The sequence below is a fragment of the Euprymna scolopes genome, chromosome 8 (assembly GCF_053919585.1).
Source record: "Euprymna scolopes isolate OS-2025 chromosome 8, ASM5391958v1, whole genome shotgun sequence".
NCBI classification, from domain to species: Eukaryota; Metazoa; Mollusca; class Cephalopoda; order Sepiida; family Sepiolidae; genus Euprymna; species Euprymna scolopes.
Genome location: NC_136489.1, coordinates 151,637,539 through 151,656,741, shown reverse-complemented (window position 1 = coordinate 151,656,741; position 19,203 = coordinate 151,637,539). Strand labels below are relative to the sequence as shown.

The 19,203-nt window shown below is 32.7% G+C and overlaps 1 protein-coding gene across 1 annotated transcript in view; it reads left to right on the top strand.

The window, feature by feature from the left end:
• Window positions 1-19,203, top strand: part of LOC145283844 (uracil-DNA glycosylase-like) — a 53,218-nt gene that overhangs the window by 16,385 nt on the left and 17,630 nt on the right. The window contains exons 3-4 of the mRNA XM_080132952.1: window positions 2,250-2,345; window positions 15,120-15,174. Coding sequence (XP_079989078.1) covers window positions 2,250-2,345; window positions 15,120-15,174 — 151 coding nt within the window. The remainder of the gene's footprint in view (window positions 1-2,249; window positions 2,346-15,119; window positions 15,175-19,203) is intronic.

Sequence of the window (19,203 nt, the reverse complement as noted above, 5' to 3'; positions counted from 1 at the left end):
CCCAACAATATCTATTGTTTCATGTTCTTCGCAGGAAAGATTCTATTCAACTCACAGACTAGAGTTTAGTAGGTACTACCACTTGGTCAGCGTGGAGGTGGGAGTAATGATTACTAAAGGAATGACTCCCACCACCATTAAACAGTTCAGTGCTATACCCAGGATGGTTAGAGCTAGAGATATTGGGTCGGGAAATAAGGTAGGTAGAATGGGGGGGAAAAAAACAAAGTGTGGGAAAGATAAATTTTGGGGTAGATGAATACCTTGCTCAAGGGTTTCTGTGGCAAATTCAAATAACACATGAAACATTGATGGGTATTACAAGTCAGAGTAAACCTGAGAGTAATGATAACTTGAAATTGACACAACAATAATAAACTCATAAATTTATGCGTTATCACTGGGTATGCTTTAATTCCATATTAAAATAGAATAACTAGAATTTCATTTTTTTTTTTTTTTTTTTTTTAACAATGTTAGGTTTGTGTGTGCTAAACAAAATGAAGAAAAAGTTAAAATCAGTATTTTAGATTAGGATAGATTTATATAAAAAAAAAAAGGGTAGAAAATTCCAGTAGAAGTATAATCACAATTAGAATTATACTGTAAGATATTAAATGACGGACAGGAAGTCGCAAGTGATACATTGTGAATAAGCTGATTGTATCATTATCTTGCTGAATCATGATGAAAGTGGGCAGATTTTTCGACAGTTTGTACCTTGAGTGGAGGGGTCTTATGCATATATATTATTACAATAGAAAAATGTGAACATGAAAAGTAATATGGTTAAGCTTAAACATCGAAAAGTAAAAGAACTAGTTAAAACTGGGAAAGAAAACAAGATATTCTAGTAAAAAAAAAATATAAATTTATAACTTAAAATATTGCAGCATTAAGAATTTTTTTTAATTCAATTTATAACATTATATAATCAAGTCTTAACACATCAAAAAAAAAAATGCTGCAATATTTTAAGTTATAAATTTATATTTTTTACTAGAATATCTTGTCGTTTTCTTTTTCAGTTTTAACTAGTCCTTTACTTTTCCATGTTTAAGCTTAACCATATTACTTTTCATGCTCACATTTTTCTATTGTAAACCATGATTTTTCCAGGCTTCCAGTAAATTTATTTGTTCTTTGTTTAATTTGTCTTATTTTTTTGCCTCCATAAACATAACATACACATATGTACAGCAATTGTCTGCTTTCAATAAAATCCCTCAATTATCTCCCTTTCATTCTGTTTCACTTGTTACTTCTCTTTTCGTGAGAGCAGTGAATTGGTAGCAACAGTAGTCTCTATGGAAACCAGTTTTTTATGATTTTGAATACCAGTAATTGTTTTAAATTTGGTCGAAAAATGAGTGAGCAGTGAAGCTTTAAAGCAGTTCTAAAACTGTCACTTAACCATACATTCCAAAACTACCGTGTTTGAATGATAATCTTTCAGATTTGTCTAAGTATAGATCATTCAGCTTTAGGTAGAAAAATTCTTGACAGATTACTTTACCTTCATCAAATGAATGCAGTTGATGTAAATATAATTTCATAAATCGCATTGGACCAAGAAAAGAATAAGGACTTCAACTGACTCATGTCAAGTGAAAAAAAACAATAGAACAGATTTTGGTCTTCGTATGTGCAAATGACTTCTGTAAACAAATATAAGTTGATTCGTGTAATACTTTTTTTTTACAAAGGAGTCACCACTTATGAAGGTCCAGAGGCCATTTGAGGATAAAGGTTAATGACTGTACAGTAGTCAATGGGACAATAATCATAGTAATTGTCAGTAGTGGAAATTCGGTAAATTGGATTACTTAAGGGGACGACTCATCTTATGTTGGATTTGAAGACGACCATATTATAGTCAGCTGGAAAACAGGGAAACGTAAAAGAGTTCCACAGACGTGCAGTTCTAAGAAAGAAGCTTTGTTCATGGAATTTACAGTTGGGTTTAGGCACAGATAAAGAGTGTGAGAAATTATTGATAGTAGTTTCAGCTAGACAAGTGTTTTTAATGAAAGTTTGGCAAGGTGGGGACCATAGATTGGGGTTCAGACGAGCACTTGCCATGAAATACCTAAGGAATCAATAATTGGGTTTAGTTTTCGACCAATCCATGGTACTCTTACTTGGACAAAAGAAGACAACTGAGTTTTCTGTGTGTCATGAATTGCAATATTATAAATATTTAAAAAGGTTGTCCTTGTTTAATGTCTTTTTTCGTTTTTTTAATGTAGCTTTGCAAATTTATTGCAAGTGAAAGGAGCAAGCACACAATCTATCCACCAACAGATGAAGTCTTTTCCTGGACCCGCATGTGTACATTAAATGAGGTAAGACTTCTTATTCTAATATTGATTTGAACTATACTAGCAGGGAGACCCAACGTTGCCCAGGATTGAATGATAACTAGGGCTATGACAACAGCATTTTTTTCAGTTTTGTGACTCTAGTGGGTAAAACTGTTCACTTCTTGTAAATAAAAATAAAAAATACTCGAGCTATGAATAACGCAAGGTCTTAAAAGCATCGATCGCTAACAAACAATCGCCAATTTTCTTTGTGTAGCATGCTCTGTCATGCTGCACACATGACTGCTCGTGTCTCCCACTCTGCCCAGAGGTTGTGGAAGTTTGCCAGCGGCAACTTTTTATTTTTTTAATACCATCCAATCTGCCCACAGTGTCTCTGTGATCGGCCAGTCAATCGTGATCAACGTAATGGGCACTCCTGATCTATTATCTGCAATGTCTACTATTTTTATGCAACACCAAAACATGCTGCACACTGCATATTTATGATGCAACATGCTTTTTTTCTTTTCTTTTTTATATGGTAGTCATCACTTATCAAGGCCCGGAAGCCACTCTGTGATAAGGGTTATTGCGTGTACAATAATCAATGGGATAATCATTAGTAATGGAGATTTGATAAAGTGTCTTAAGGGGGCGGTTTATCAGGAATTTGTTTATGCTGGACTTGAAGACATCCAAGTTGTAGTCAGGTGGGAAACAGGCAAATGGAACAGAGTTCCACAGGCGTGCACTTATAAGAAAGAAGCTTTGTTCATGGAATCTATGTTTTTATTTAGGCACAGATAAAGATTGGGGAAAATTATTGACAGTGGTTTCAGCTAGACGAGTGTTTTTCGTGCTTCTATCTACATCCTCATGTATGTCCTTATGTCAATTTGTAATAAGGTGAGCCAAGTTAGTAGACGTTTAAGGACAAACCATATAATGAAAAACAAATGTAAAAGTATTATGTTGGATTCTTTTGGTATGACCTCAGTCAGCGGACAATGATCAATTAGTAATGAAATAGTTAGCAATTCATGTTATTTAAAATATTGCATTGGAAATTCAAAACAAATGTAAAAATAACATGAACAGAATAGGAAGGGACACAGAAGTCTGGAGAAAAAGAATTTATGCATTAGGTTGGAAACTTTAGGCAATGAACAATGTAGCTTAACAGACTCGCACTTATATATATACTAGCGAGGGGTACCCGGCGTTGCCCGGTTGTTTGGAGGTGGGGGGGGGGTTAAGAAAAAAAATAAGTATGAGGCTCGAACCCTTGAGGCAAAGTTGTGGAAAAAAAAAAAGTGCAACGTTAACCATTGCCCCACCGCGACATGCTTACGGAAACACGTTTGAATTTATTTAATTATTTGGATTTAGCAGGTGCACGTTTTAATGAGTTAATGAGGTCAAGTTTGACTGCGGGATTTCATTTACTGCTAAACACTTTTTTTTTCCCCCCCCAAGACGTTATAGGTAAAAGACTAACCCACATGCGGCGAGCGACAAATATTGAATATTTATCTTCCCGAAATCGAGCAAATTAAATAGGCAGGTGAGCTTCGTTAAGTGTGAGATATTACGATTTATGTGATATAAAAAGTTTTAAAAAGTTGTGAACCGAGCGACTGCTTCTCTGAAAGAAGCCTTTTGTAGACACAGAAAAAGCGAACACACATACATACATACATAAATTTTCGCTTATATATATATATATATATATATAAACAGATATTTACAAAATAGATTGTCATCTAAAGAGATTTCAATAGTATCAAATGTTAAACAAAAGCCAATATTGATTACTATGAACTATAGTTTGTTTATTTTTATTTATTTATTTTTATTTTTTATATTTTTTTTTTGCACGCTTGGAATCTGCAATAATAATAAACACTAGTAAAGGGAAGCACTTTTCAACCAACAAATGAATAGTTTGAGTCAGGATTACTACCGTAGTATCAGTTCAGTTTCTATTATCCAGCAGATCATTAACTCACTGCCCATCACATTACAAAATCTCATTTAATATTCTTTCTCTCTCTTTAGAATTTTGTTCCGACACATCTGGTTAGATGTAAATAAACTCTGTTGAAACTCTGAGTTTGGCATTAGTGTAATAATGTTACCAAGAATTCATGATTTTGGTTTCGGTTTTGATTTTAGCTGAAGAAACTCAAGTTATATATATATATATATATATATATAATGATTGCATCGCTTGGTTTCCTAATGAAACTTGCATGATTATTCAAGAGTGCTCAATATATATAATTGTTCCCATTCCACTGATTGGAGGTCATCCTCTAGTGTTTCTGCCATTTCCTTAGATATGTGTTCATTTGTTTTCCCCTCGTGCCTGTTATAGAGGGTGATGTCATCTGCAAATATACCCATCTTAGAGACAATTTTATCAAGGAGGTCATTTATGAATATTAGAAATAATGAAAGTCCAAGGATAGACCCCTGTGGTACACCCGCATTTATATCCTATTGGTTAGATGTACGACCATCGAGGACAACCGTGACTTTTCTCTTATTTTTCTCTTGATTATGTTAAGTATTCGTCCCGCGATACCATATGATCTGATTTTCCTGAGAAGATCATTGTGCCAAACCCTGGCAAAAGCCTTAGATATATCTAGGGCTACTGCTCTACCCTCCCCTGCTTTGTCCAGTGTATGGTATATATGTTAAGAGATTACAGTTAGGATGTCTGCTGTAGAAGTGCTTGCTTAAATCCGTATTGTTGGCCAGTCAGAAGTTTAGCAGTTGTAAGGTGATGGACTAGAGCTTGGTTCAGTAGGGACTTGAATATTTGGGCGGAGAGCGGGAGGAGGCTAATGGAGTGATAATTTAACAGGTCAGGTCTTTTGCCAGAATTTTTGTAAACTGGTACCACAGAAGCAGTTTAAAAAAATGTTTTCAATTGCGTGTACTTATGTTACAGAACTGTAAAATAAAATGGTGTTTATGTATTTGTTACCATGCTATTTTTTTAAATAGTATTTTCAAGTTAAATTCAAGTTTTACAATATCTTTTTGTTTATTAAATTGTTAGGTGAAAGTACAGAATAGTTACAAGACACCCACCAGTTCAGTAATATAAGTGCACACAACTGAAAATGATTTTTTTATACAAATTTAAATCATTGTGAATTTATTCAAACGGTCCTTTATCTCGCTAATTTAATTCCTCCACCCCCACCCCCACCCCCAAAATATATATAATAAAATGAATTCAAGTTTTACGATGTCTTTTTGTTTATTACTTTCTTAGGTGAAAGAATAGTCACAAAACGCCCGCCGGCCCGGTAACATAAGTGCATAAAAGTACCAATAAAGTGATTTTTAATATCATACTAGACTACCCGTGACCCGTTGGATCAGTATGTTATATTAGCTATGGAATTCATGTATGAGCGTGACACTTGTGACGTAAAGAAAATATATTTTTTTGACATAACGGACACATTTCTATGAAAGTATATTAAAATGAAAAATCACGGACGGATCACTCAAACGTGAAGAAAAAAGTCCTCCCTATTCATGTAAAGTTACCTATTTTTCCCAATAATCGCTCAAAAATAAAAAATTAAGCATTATTTACCTACGAATCGAACGCCGACAAAAATCATTTAGCAGCAAAAACGCACCTGAACCTACCAATGAGAAATATAAGAATGAAAAACCCATATTTGGATCCTTCAATCAAGTTATAGAAACTTAAAATCTAAAAAGAAAAATAATTAATAAAACCTGAAGCAAAAAAATAAAACCTAAATAAAATAAAATAAAACTAATATTGAAACAGATTAGTAAATGTGTCAATAAATTCACCGTTCTCACACAACTATTTTGTGTCTAGAAATGTAAACAAAAAATAAAAAAAAGAAAGAAGGAAAAGGGACAGATAGAGTAGTAGTAGTAGTGTTGGCTTTACTACAATTGTTCTTATGTTTGTCAACGGGTTAAAGTATTTTAGTTGTAAGAAAATAGCAACAGTATAGTTGTCATAAAGAATAGTTGCAAAACACCCCCACTCTTCCCATGTTAAATAATAATTTCAAAATAATAATGTTAATATTTCAGTGCGCAGGTCAAAATCTGCAAAAGAAGCGATTTGTGTTTATTTGTTTAAATTGTTATGGGTTAATGTTTATGCGCGCATGTGCAACCGGATGTCGTAAACTGGAAAGTGGGTTACATCACTTCGGATGCTGCACTTCCGTTTCTTGTTCTCTTTCGGTGGAGAAATCCTTCACGACTGAGACAATTTTTATTTTTGTACCTTTTCTCCACGTTAAAAAAAACGACCCTGGTGTCTAACTCTGTCCTGTGGGGAGGCATAGTAATTAGGTACATCACTTGTTACAAGGTCATTTGAGTTTTATAATTATATAGATTCAACTAAATCCATACCAAACGACATTTAAATGAATGGTTTATTTTGTTGGACCAAAAGTTACTGTGTCTTCATTTCCCAAAAAAAAAAGAAATAATTTACCAGTGGATTAATGCAATAAAAAGAAAGGATTTTACTCCATCTAAATATAGCAGAGTGTTAAAGTGTTTGAGAAATTTAAAAAAAAAAAAAAAAAAAAAAAAAATTTTTTATGTTTATTTTTTTAGAACGTATTTTAAAATAAAAATGAAAATATGTATATAAAAAATGAATTTTACATGTAATTTAAGTTATGTACTGAAATAATAAATTATTATTTAGAAACTTATTTAAAATGGGGAGTATGGTGAAAATATTATGTACTTTCACCTAACAATTTAATAAAAGCGATATCATAAGAACAGAATTCCCTGTTTATTTAGAATTAATAAGAAAAAATATTTATCTTTTTAGTTCAACTATTTTACTGTGTAATATTTATCTCAGCGTGAAATAGATTAAACTTTTTTTTTAAGTTTATGACCGTTTTTGTTATCCCAAAAGCTTAATAATTATTTGTGGTAAATGTTGTGGCCCTGTAGGTGTCAGAATTTTGGAGAATATATTTCCAAAATAAACTATTAAAATTGTTTAAAACAATAATAGAAATATTATTTTTTATTTAAAGCAGTATTTACAAAATGCCGGCAATAAAAAAAATAATATTTCTATTATTTTTTTTAACAATTTTAATAGTTTATTTTTGAAGTATATTCCATAAAGAAAATAAACAACCCACTTTAAACGGAGAAATTACGAGTTTTGTATATGTTATTCGCAGTTTTGTGTTAGGGTTGTCAAAAATTCCCCCAAAATTCTGATACTGCTAGTGGTGATGTAAATGAAAATAACATTTAAAATTACGGCAAACGAGTAGTTTCCAAGATATGAAGAAATGTTAGTTTTAAAAAATGGGGTATCACTTTTCTATAAAGATTTAACGTAAAATGAGCACCCAATTTATGGCCATCGTTTTTTTTTTTTTTTTTTTTTTTTTTTTTTAAGGGGGCTTTCTTTTTAAATAAAAGCGAAGGAAAATGAGTATGGCCACCTTTATGTTGGGGATTGGGAGTCAACGTACAATGAACAGATTAACGTAAAATGAGCACCCCCGTTTCAAAAAGTGTAAACAGAATTTTTGTCGGGGAGAGGGGGTCAACTGTAGGTGCTCATTTTACGTTTAGTTGTGGTCATTCCTACATCAAAGAGGCACTTTGTCTTGTTTGAGGCGAAAATGTAATTTTAAAAAAAATTGCTCGTTGCCCATGAAAAAAAAAAAAAAAAAAAAAAAAATTGGCCATAAAGTGGGTGGTTGATTAGGGTTAAATTATCCCCCCCCCCACTTTTTTTTAAACTAACATCTCTTTATATCTTGAAAACTACTAGTTTGCCGTAATTTTAAACGTTATTTTTGTTTTTAGCACCCTCGAAAACATAAAAGTGGTAATTTAAACGGATTTTTCGAGGGTGGACTAATTCTGCGCATTTACCTTATTTTTTTTATTTTATCGTTTTTTGTCATGTAATTTTAAAAAAAATTTTTTTTTTTTGTATTAAGTCAAACACGGTACGATTTTCTTTTAAATTATTTCTTTAGGTATGTGAACTTTATTTTCGACCTGAAGACATACAGCGAGAGACATCAGCATTTGATGAAAGGACTGGAAAGACAATTAGTGTTAAATTAAAAAATCCCTATCTTAAGGATGGTGCTATCCCTCAAATATTACCAAACTGTCCCTCCTATTTATCGTCATCAACCACTTTTAGAGAGTCTCCTAACGCAAAGAAAATGCGTTTAGAAAATTCTGCTCTTAAGCGTGCATTATGTGAAAGTGTTGCTGACGAGTTAGTTACGGAAACGTAAAACTTTCCATAATATTGATGATTTAGAAAAAAAAATTAATGTTTATAGATAAAAATTATTGGACTTCCATTAGGCAAGACAATACCATCATTATATGCCATTTAAAGAGATGCCCATGCCCCAAAATAAAAATATCTATGGTGATTGAACTGGACTTGGCCGTTAGAGTATTCTGTAGTGATGTGGAAATGAGTGCTATAGGGGAGTATATCTACGGCAACACATCAAAGGCTGTAAATGACAAAGTTCTCTCTCCTCTGATCTCGAGCACGTGGTTCAGTGGGGGAAGACGTGGCTGGTTACCTTTTAATGCATCTAAAACCAAACTCCTATCTTTACATCATCAACGCTCTGATCCCCATCTGACATCAATTGAAATAGATGGCTCTCGTCTAGGAGAAGCCCCATGTTTTGACAAGCTTCTGGGTTTGTCCTTTACTCCTGATCTGAAATGGAACACGTACATCAAGTCTGTTGCCAAGGTTGCTGGAAGGATGGTGGGATCCTTCTACCGCTCCAGAAGATATCTCACTACTGATGCAATTCTTTATCTATATAAAAGCCAAGTACGTCCAAGGATGGAATACTGCTGCCATATCTGGGCAGGAGCTGCTAAAAACAGCCTATCCTGCCTTGACAGAGTACAAAATAGACTTCATGGCTTAGTGGGGAATGCCCTTTTCTCTACCCTGCAACCTCTCTCCCACAGAAGAGACGTTGCGAGCCTATCTTTGTTTTATCGTTATTTCCATGGCAGGTGCTCATCTGAACTCCAATCTCTGGTCCCCCCTCGCCAATCTTTCACGAAAAACACTCGTCTAGCTGAATCCACTGAAAAATTTCCCCCACTCTTTATCTGTGCCTAAATCAAAACGTAGATTCCATGAACAAAGCTTCTTTCTTAGAAGTGCACGCCTGTGGAACTCTGTTCCGTCTGCCTGCTTCCCACCTGACTACAACCTGGATGTCTTCAAGTCCAACGTTAAAAAATTCCTAATGAACTGCCCCCTTAAGTAAACACTTCATTAAATCTCCACTAACGTACTGTACTTGCAATAACCCCTATCCCTGAGTGGCTTCCGGGCCTTGATAAGTGGTGACCACCGTGTAAAAAAAAAAAGTATAGAATTCCTAAACATGTAACTGTAGATTTTGATGGAAAACATGAAAAAATGGACATCGAAGAACAGGAAATGAAAACTTCTAATATAAGTTCTTTATTAAAATTTATCTTATCAGTTTAGCTATTAGTGCAAGATGAATAATTTAAATATTTTAATGCCATTAAGTTCATATATGAACAAATTAACATAATGACAATGAATAAGGTTAATTATTCGAGTGAAATGATGGTATTTTCTTCCTTATTATATATCTGCTCCCCTATAGGGTACAGACTGTTAAGAGACACTAAAAATGTAATTTTACCATGCTATTCAATCATTCGAAGATTAATCTTATTAACTTTTATGAATCCTGTCATTGAACAACACAATAACGATTTTCTCATGTATATTAAAAGTAAATTCAAGTTACTAATGCAGAATGACATCACAGTATCTTTACTTGTTGATGAAATACATCTCAAACCTTATCTTGAATATAAAGGTGGTAATATTTGCTTTTATGCTTAACAGTGTATTCTCACAATATAAGGATGTTGTGCATGTTATGCCAACTAAATGTCTTCTAGCTGAGAACTTATTTAACATAATTAAACGTGTAATAATTGGCTTAGAAGATATAGGGTTTAAGGTATTATCTGTTATAACAGATAATAATGCAATAAATAAAAAAGCTATATCTTTCTTTTGTAGCCAATCAAAGCTTTCAATTGTATATCCCCATCCAGTTAGAACGTCTAGCCCTCTTTTCTTCTTATTCGACTCAGTGCATATATTAAAATGCATTAGAAACAATTCGCTTGGCCAAAAAGATGAACATAAATGCATGATGTTCCCAAAATTTTGTAATAATGGAAATCATGAATTAGATAACATCCAAAGTGCTCCATTTTCTAGTTTACATAAACTTTATGCTCTAGAATCTCAATCACTTGTGAAATATTGCTATAAGTTGACTTCAAAAGCTCTTTCTCCGACAACTTTTGAAAGGCAAAATGTTAATTTGGTTTTGCAAATTTTCACCGAATATACTATTCAAGGGTTGCTAACCTTAGGAAAATAGGAATGCTTGCCAAATTATGCAGAAATCGCAGATTACATTCAAATATTTTATAATTGGTGGACAATACTGAATGTTAAAACACCATATAAAGGTTGTCGACTTCATAATAAATATGCTAATCCACTTACATTAAATAGTGATAATTATAGTTTCCTAAATGTGTTCTGTGACTGGTTAGAAACTTGGTATAGCATTTCTGGAAGATATGGTAAGTTAAGAAAGGAAACATATACTGCTTTGCACCATACTACTTACGCAATTTTAGAATTGACTAAATATTGTATAAATGTATATATTACCAGGAAATTTTCAGACAGATAACCTTAAGGCAAGGTTTGGCCAGTATTGAGAACTTAGTGGAGATCAGTATAATATATCAATACGTCAGGTGTATGAATGTGAAAAAAAACTCAAAATGTTGTCAGTTTTCAAATTGAGCTTACCAATTAATAATCGAACTATTGAATTGAAAAATTTAAAAGAAACTAACAAGGATGAAATGACAAGGGAGCAAGATTTACATGTTTATAAATTTAACATAGACGTAACAGAAGATGATGTTAATCAATGCAAGAAAGTACTTCCTTTTATATTATACTTAGCAGGTTATTGCTGTTGTGCAGTTTTCAAAAAACTGAAATGCAATAGCTGCAAAAATTTAATATCCGGGAGAGAGGCTGTTGAAGAAATAGCTGAATTAAACAGCTACTTTCAGCGTATTAACAGAGGTTCTCTGTTAATACCCTGGAAGTAGCTGTTTAATTCAAATGATATAACTAATAATTTTGTCTTATATAATTATATAGTTATAAACAAACTTACAAAATGCAATTCTTTTTTACATTCAATTCATCAGAGAAAATTAGCCATGTACATAACTTTAAATATTTTGGCTGATCAAAATCGATTATTTCATGTTGACTCTTGTGATGAGGGTCACACTATTCAGCAAATTAAAAAAATGCTGATATGGAGTTCATCGAATTCCCTTATAAACAATTTTTGTCGCAAAGAGAATGACAATATTAGTAAATATATATATATATATATATATATATATAGCAGAAAAAGAAAATTTCAAACTTTTAATTAAATTCTACAACACATTTTTGAAAAGTTTTAATGTTCAATGTTTGAAATATTTCTGCCTTAGTAACTTTGTTTATACTAATATTTGTTTGAATTTAATTTTTAACTTATTGTTCGTTATTCAGTTAAACTAATTTATTGTTCGTATTTCGGTTAAACTAATTTATCGTTTGTTTTTCAGTTTTGATTTTAAAATATTGTTTTTTTTTATTTAAAAAATATTTATTCATTTTTATTTATTTCTATTGAATAAAGTTCAGTTTCATACAAATCAAATCGTATTCCTTTTCTTTTTAAACTTTTTAAAAACTTTTCTCCCTTTCAATTCGTTTTTTATTAATATTGGATGAGTTTCAGTACAAAGTATCATATTTATCTTTTTTAATCCAATTTTGAAGTTTTATAACGCTTTCTGTAGAAAATGTCTGCTCGTTATCCACAGTCTGTGTTCGACTTATCTTGCTTGCTAGGACCTATGGCGATGACGTCATTTTTAAGCTGACAGGCTATCTATGACGATGGTCACGGCTCTGCGCACGTAACACTATCAAAAACAAAGATGACCGCCCGTCAACAGTGTGTAGTCTCGTAAGTTCGCGTTCAAATCACGGTGTACATCTCCAAAGGGAAGTAAGCCTGTTTTGATTTCACTAAAACGTGAGGGTGTAAGGGAGATAACTAACTAGCCTTAACAGTCATAGATATATATTTTATTTTTGAAATCACAACTGTATATAATATATAGGAATCAATAGAAAATTGACTGTAATATATACAAAATCTGCATAAATTAAAATAAATTTAAACGTGTTTTACGACCGGCTATGCCGGGGGTCCCTACTAGCTTAGATAAATACTTTTGCAGTTTTAACAAAACTCCACTTACACTGAACATCCACAGAATGCCAACATCAATATATTACATACGAAAGAGTCCACTGTAGAATTTCCATGGGTCCCGCTAGTTATTATGAAAACGATATTCATTAAATTTTATCCTCTTCTTCATGAGACCGGATAAGTCTGTATTTCATAAATGTTTTGCTTTTCTTTTTCTTTATAAAAAAAAATGTTTTAATTTTAAATGAGCAAATTTTTGGTGTGGGTACTCCATTCATCCTACCTCCACTCCTTCGTATCTATTATAATGACTTCAAAGGAATGAATATACATACTTTATTTAATTTGATTTTTTTACCATATCAGGGCTCTATGGACAAATTTATCTTCAGTTGACCTTTGACAACTAAATATTTTCGTTTACTAGCCAAATAGAAAAGTTACTAGCCAAACCCACATGATTTTTAGAATATGACATCTTCGTTCTGTGACGAGTATGCATATCATAAAGATTTTTCTGTATATTTTTAAATAAGTGTAATTCTAAATATACAACAAATTTTATGTTGATACTTGAAGATATAAACATTGTTTTCATCAAATATTTTTTAAACAGCCTTTATTAAAAAAAAAAAAAAGAGTATTATTCTATTAAACTTTTATTTAAATAATTTGCTTTGTTCATTTTATTAAAAAAAAAAGTTGAAAAGATATTTTTCACTCAGTAGTGAGCTTTGGAAGATTGTCAGTGAAAGAAATACAATTGCCAAAAGATAAGCATTTCATTATTTCTAGTCGCTACTTTGAAAAATCACTCGCAAATGCGACTGTTTCACTCGCAATGTAGAGCCCTGCATAACCACCTTGAGATCATACTGAATCAGAATATGTATATTGAAATAAGACACGTCTGTATTAATATTGTTTACAAATCGCCCCACTATGAAGAAAGCATCTTATTTTTTTAAATAAATCAACATGGGTGTAGCATTATCTGTCGCAAAAATCTTTTCACGATTTTAAACATCTGCTTACATGTGCCCCGACATCTCATAGTAGCAAACTTAGTTGCATCTGTATCTTATTCATCTGCTGGTAATTGTAGTTGCAGTGTAACATAGTGCAAGTGACAAGATCAGCAGCAGCCTAAGAATAGCTGACTAGTGAAAATATTAACAGCAGCAGCAGCTGTCTTAGCACATATGCAAATTAAGCAAATGTGCATGCACTGACATCACAGGATAGGAGAAGAAAGGCAGGAAATGGACAGCACATGGTTGAGTAAAGGAAGTGCGTTTTTTTATTTTATGTGGTTAGAGAATGCGCTGCACGGTCAAAAAAAAAAAACGAAGACTTTTGGAAGATAATGAAATGCATTAATGTTGGAAGAACCCCATATAAATGCATTTCATTAGCGTTCAAAAAAAAAATGCAGATTCAGATTTTGGTACTTGTACAGTTTAATCAAGACATTAAAAAATGAAAATATCGAGAGAAAAAAAAAGGTTATATTGTACGTATCCGTTTTGAACTTAAGATCTCTGCAAAAATTTCACTTAATTTGATCGAGTAGTTTTTTTTTTTTTTTTTTTTTTTACAGCGGAAAAACAGATTTTTATGAGAGCGCGTTGAAGGCAGACATCTTGGATTTTTTGTAAATTTTTGTTTGAATTTTAGGAACACCATGGGGAGATAACTCCAGTTAAAGTCCCGACCCTCCCTTCCCATCTTTAATACTAGCTTTTCTTCCTAAAAATCGAACCTTTTGCTTGGTATAACAAATTGTTTTTCGCTGTAAAAAAAAAAAAAAAAAAAAAAAAAAGTACTTGATGAAATTAAGTGAATTTTTTTTTTCTTTTTTTTTCTGAGAACTTCATTCCATAATGGATGCGTACAATTTAAACTTTTTTTTTTCGATATTTTCATTTTTTTAATGTCTTGATTAAACTGTACAAGTACCTAGATTTTTTTATTTTTTTTAAACTTTTGTAACAAAGTATTAAACAACGTGTGGGTCCACATGGTTGTTGAAATGTAATGACACTGTTTGAGTGTAACAGCCACATTACAGGAGTATGCATATTGTTTGCCTTTTTTTTTTCTTCGATTGTACTATACTTGTTATAATAGTTTCTTTTTGCATTGGCCAACATATGTACCAGTCTACGTATTAGGCATAAGACAACATACTCCTTTTAGGTTCACTTTTTTTTTTTTTTTTTTTTTTACACATTTCTCTACAGAGAATCATAATAGTTTTGTTTGTTATGTGTCCAATTTTCCATCTCCTCAGAATACTATTTGGGGGAGGATTTACTTAGTGTCTCTCTCAACTGACAAACAAAAGTTTTAACCTTGCTTCTTCATATTTCTACAGGTCAAAGTTGTGATTATTGGACAAGATCCATATCATGGTCCAAACCAAGCCCATGGTAAGTACATCTATAATATAAATCACACCTTTCTGTTTAAATGTATGTATGTTTGTATGTCTGCCTAAAACTTTTGGCAGAGGCGACAGATTTTCACGAGATTGGTATCGTTTTGAAGCTAACCCTTCAGACAGCAAATATCGAAAAATTGACTAAAAACATTAATTCCTTTACCCTCAACTGGGTACTTTTCTACAGAGAGGGGTAGTTTTTTTTTTCACCAATATTTTCAAAAGCTTTTTTTGACAGTCATCCCCTGTTTTCGATTGACAAGCCTTAATTTAAACCTTTGCCACTTCCGGTTTAGTGATGGACGCAACAGCAAAGACGTCACTTTTTTTTTTATGTCCCCTCCCCACATTCTTTTTCTCCTTCGCAGTATGGGTTTGAACCTGCTTGCCTACGACTAGTTTATTTTTATTTTAAAAAAATGTTTTGTTTTTTTTTCTTTTTGCTGAACACACCTCTAAACACCTAGGCTAGTTTATAATCTATCTATATATATATAAAAGGCAAAATGTGTGTGTGTGACCATTTCGTGTATGTCTTCAAAAGGCTTTTCTTGTACACGGTTCCGAGGTCGTTACGATCGCTTACAACTGTTTATATGGGTCCTAAATAATAATATGTACGATTTGGGAAAGTGCATCGCATCTAGATTTATTTACGTCGACTTTTACAAAATTATTGCTATTTTGGCTTCTCGCATGTTGATAAGGCTTTTTCGTATAAAAAGCGAAACTAATTCAAAGTTAACAACAAACAACGTTCTCGGCATTGCGCCGGGAAATGTCCAGAAGCAATCAGCTTTGATCAATGTTGTACATCAGACAATTGTTATTCAATCTGGACAATTGGGAGCTGGTTCCCCTCCCCCCAAAATCTGTTGGGGGAAAAAAACAAAAACAGTCAAACTTGGGTAAACAACTGCGTGACTTCTATTTGACCTTCTTAATTAGGTCAAATGGAAGCAGCAGAGTTAACTTTTATTGCGCACGCCTGTTTTTATAGTTTAATAAATAAATTCAAACCTGGGTATGTTGTATGTTGCGGTGGCCTAATGGGTAATGTCCAACTCAAGGGTACGGGTTCGATTCTCATACTTACCTACCAAAACATTTTTTTTATTTTTTTTTTCTTTCACACTTTAATTATTTACAACTTTGCCTCAAGAGTTCGGGTTCGATCCTCATACTTACTTCCCCCCCCTCCCCCAGAGGTTTCACACACACCTCCAAACACCCGGTCAACGCCGGGTACCCCTCGCTAGTATAATATATTCTAATATAGCATTGTGAGAAATTCTCCATTGTTTTGGAAGACTATTATTTTGGGAATATACAGCATAATCATGTTGACACACTGGTTAGATCACCAAAGTTAAGCACTGTTGAATCTGGTCAGTACTAGATGGGTGACCATTTGGGAATTCTAGGTGCTGTATGTGCTCTCCGCTTATCTCAACATTGTTTCCAGTCATTGAGCTACTGGACTCAAACAGTGCCAGTTGAGGAGAGGTGTGGTTGGAGATTGTGTTACCCTTGCCTCACAATTACACGCACAATTACCCTTATAGGCGGTATCCATTGTCTTTCAAGAGTAAACAGAAGCATGGATTTTGGGGATTTTTGGTTTCTGTGAAGATTACCATCCATGTTTTTCAATTTCTGTTTTTACAGGTTTTGCATATCTCCTTTTCCTTCAAATTCTAATTTTTTACATTTCGTATCTTGAACTTTGCAGCAGGTTTTGAAGAATATCTATTCATCTCCTCGGTGTTCAGTGATACAGGGGAAATAATTTCCGCTATCCAACGAAAGACGTGTAAAATGCAAATATAATAAAAATTTAGGTGGTCTGGATCACCAGTTTCTAAGGAATGCGTTCTACACCAGTTTTGTGGTCTTTAAGTTGTTTTCTAATGAGCTAAGTACTTTTGGGGTGACCTGGCTGCAGAGAAATATTTTCAGCAAAAAAGATTTGCAGGTTTTATAACCAAATATAAGAAAAAGAAGACCTTATCATAAGCTAAACAAAACAAAATTAGTTAAGAAGGCATATAGAGGTATTTTCTACGTTTAAAATGAAAGTTTACAGCAATAAGAAAACATAGATGTGTGGATATTTATTTTTTCTAATTGCATTTTCACCCCGAACAAGGCACAGTGCCACTTTGATGTAGAGGACTACTATCAGGGACATCAATTGCAGGGATACTATGGAGGGAGTTGAGCAACAAGATGTCTGTTCACATTACACTTGAACTTCTGCATGTCACTAGAGTTGAGGAAGTAGGAACTCAGAAGGGGATTCCAAAGTCTAGCAGTTCTGGGGAAGAAACTATTAGAGTAGAAGGCTTTCTTACATCTAGGGATCTCTACTGTGTAGGGGTGGGACTTTGCTGCTTGCCGGGGTATTTACGTCGAGTGGGGTACAAGGGCTTGTAGTTCATCAGAGCATCCATTAAAATACTTGTAAAACAAGGGTAAATTCATTAACTGAGACATTGAAGAAGTCTGAATTTATTAAGAGCCTTAAGTTAGTTGGGTCAGAAAAATTATCAAAACTTTTCTGCTCTCATTTATATAAATTGTAATTCATTGAAAGTTGTTCATATGAGTCAGTGTTCATTTGTTTTTATATTAGAAAAGTAGTTCATTGAGAAAAATCGGAAATAATTCGATGAATGAAGTTTCTACGGATTGGCAGACGATAATAAGTCGATCATTAATGTTTATGAGTGGAGACATGGTAGAGATGAGAACCCAGCTCAGGGGTGCCCAGCAATATCGATCTATAGATTCATGTCAACTGGATTCCATTGGTTTATTGAATAAAAATCTGGCTTTTTAAAGGACTTAGGTGGCTCCCAGAAAGACCATATCCAATAAATTCAGAAAGTTCTCAGATGGGTCCAAAATATAATTTGGTGTTTTTATTCAGGCTAGTGTATGTGCGCATGACGTGCATACAAACGAATTTACGTATTTTGATTTTGGATGCTGAGGTGTAAACATCAGCCGCTACAAAAATTGAGGCATCTGCCTAACATAGGAGTATGTAAAGATAAAAATAAAAAATTTAAAAAAAAAAAATTTATGAGTCAATTAATTCCATCTTTTGACATTTGGAATGAAAACTACTGAGATATATATATATATAAGTAGATTGTAGTTTGCTTGAAGCATTGTTGAAGAAAATTATAAGGTAAAATTAAAAGCCAAGAACAATGCGAGATTTTTTTTTTTTTATATATATATATAGAGTAAAATTAAATGAAAACAAAAGAAATAAATTTCTTTTTTTGTTGTTGTTTGTTTTTTCTTTTTCACACAAATTTTAACTCTAAACAACAGTAAATTTTTTTTTTTTCTGTTGTATTCGATGGTGTTATAAATCTCAATATATTTCAGACCTATTAGTCCTTTTTCAAGAGAAGTCTGAAATATATTGAGATTTATAACACCATTGAATACAACAGAAAAAAAAAAAATTTAATGTTGTTCAGAGTTAAAATTTGTGTGAAAAAGAAAAAACAAGCAACAAAAAAAAAGAAATTTATTTCTTTTGTTTTCATTTAATTTTACTCTATATATATATATATAAAAAAAAAAATCTCGCATTGTTCTTGGCTTTTAATTTTACCTTATATATATATATATATATATATATATATATATATATATATATATTTACTATAATAATTAAATACCTACAGACACTAGTGTTTCATCCTTTCGAGAATCTTCAGTGTAGGGTGTCACGATTAACACCAGTTGACAGATTCAAACTCAGCACCACGAGCCATCTCTGGCTTGATTAGCAAAGACCGTATCCATTCGGACACCATTAACCGCGTGAAATAAACGTTGAATTTAAACATTTTTTAATTTTAAACGTTCTTACACACGCACTTCTGTCACTCAAAAGTTAGCAAGACATGCCTTTTTCTAGACCTTGGATAAAATCACTTTCAAGTTATGAGAGGAAGTGAAAAACAAATTGGACGAACCACCTCAGACTTAGTCA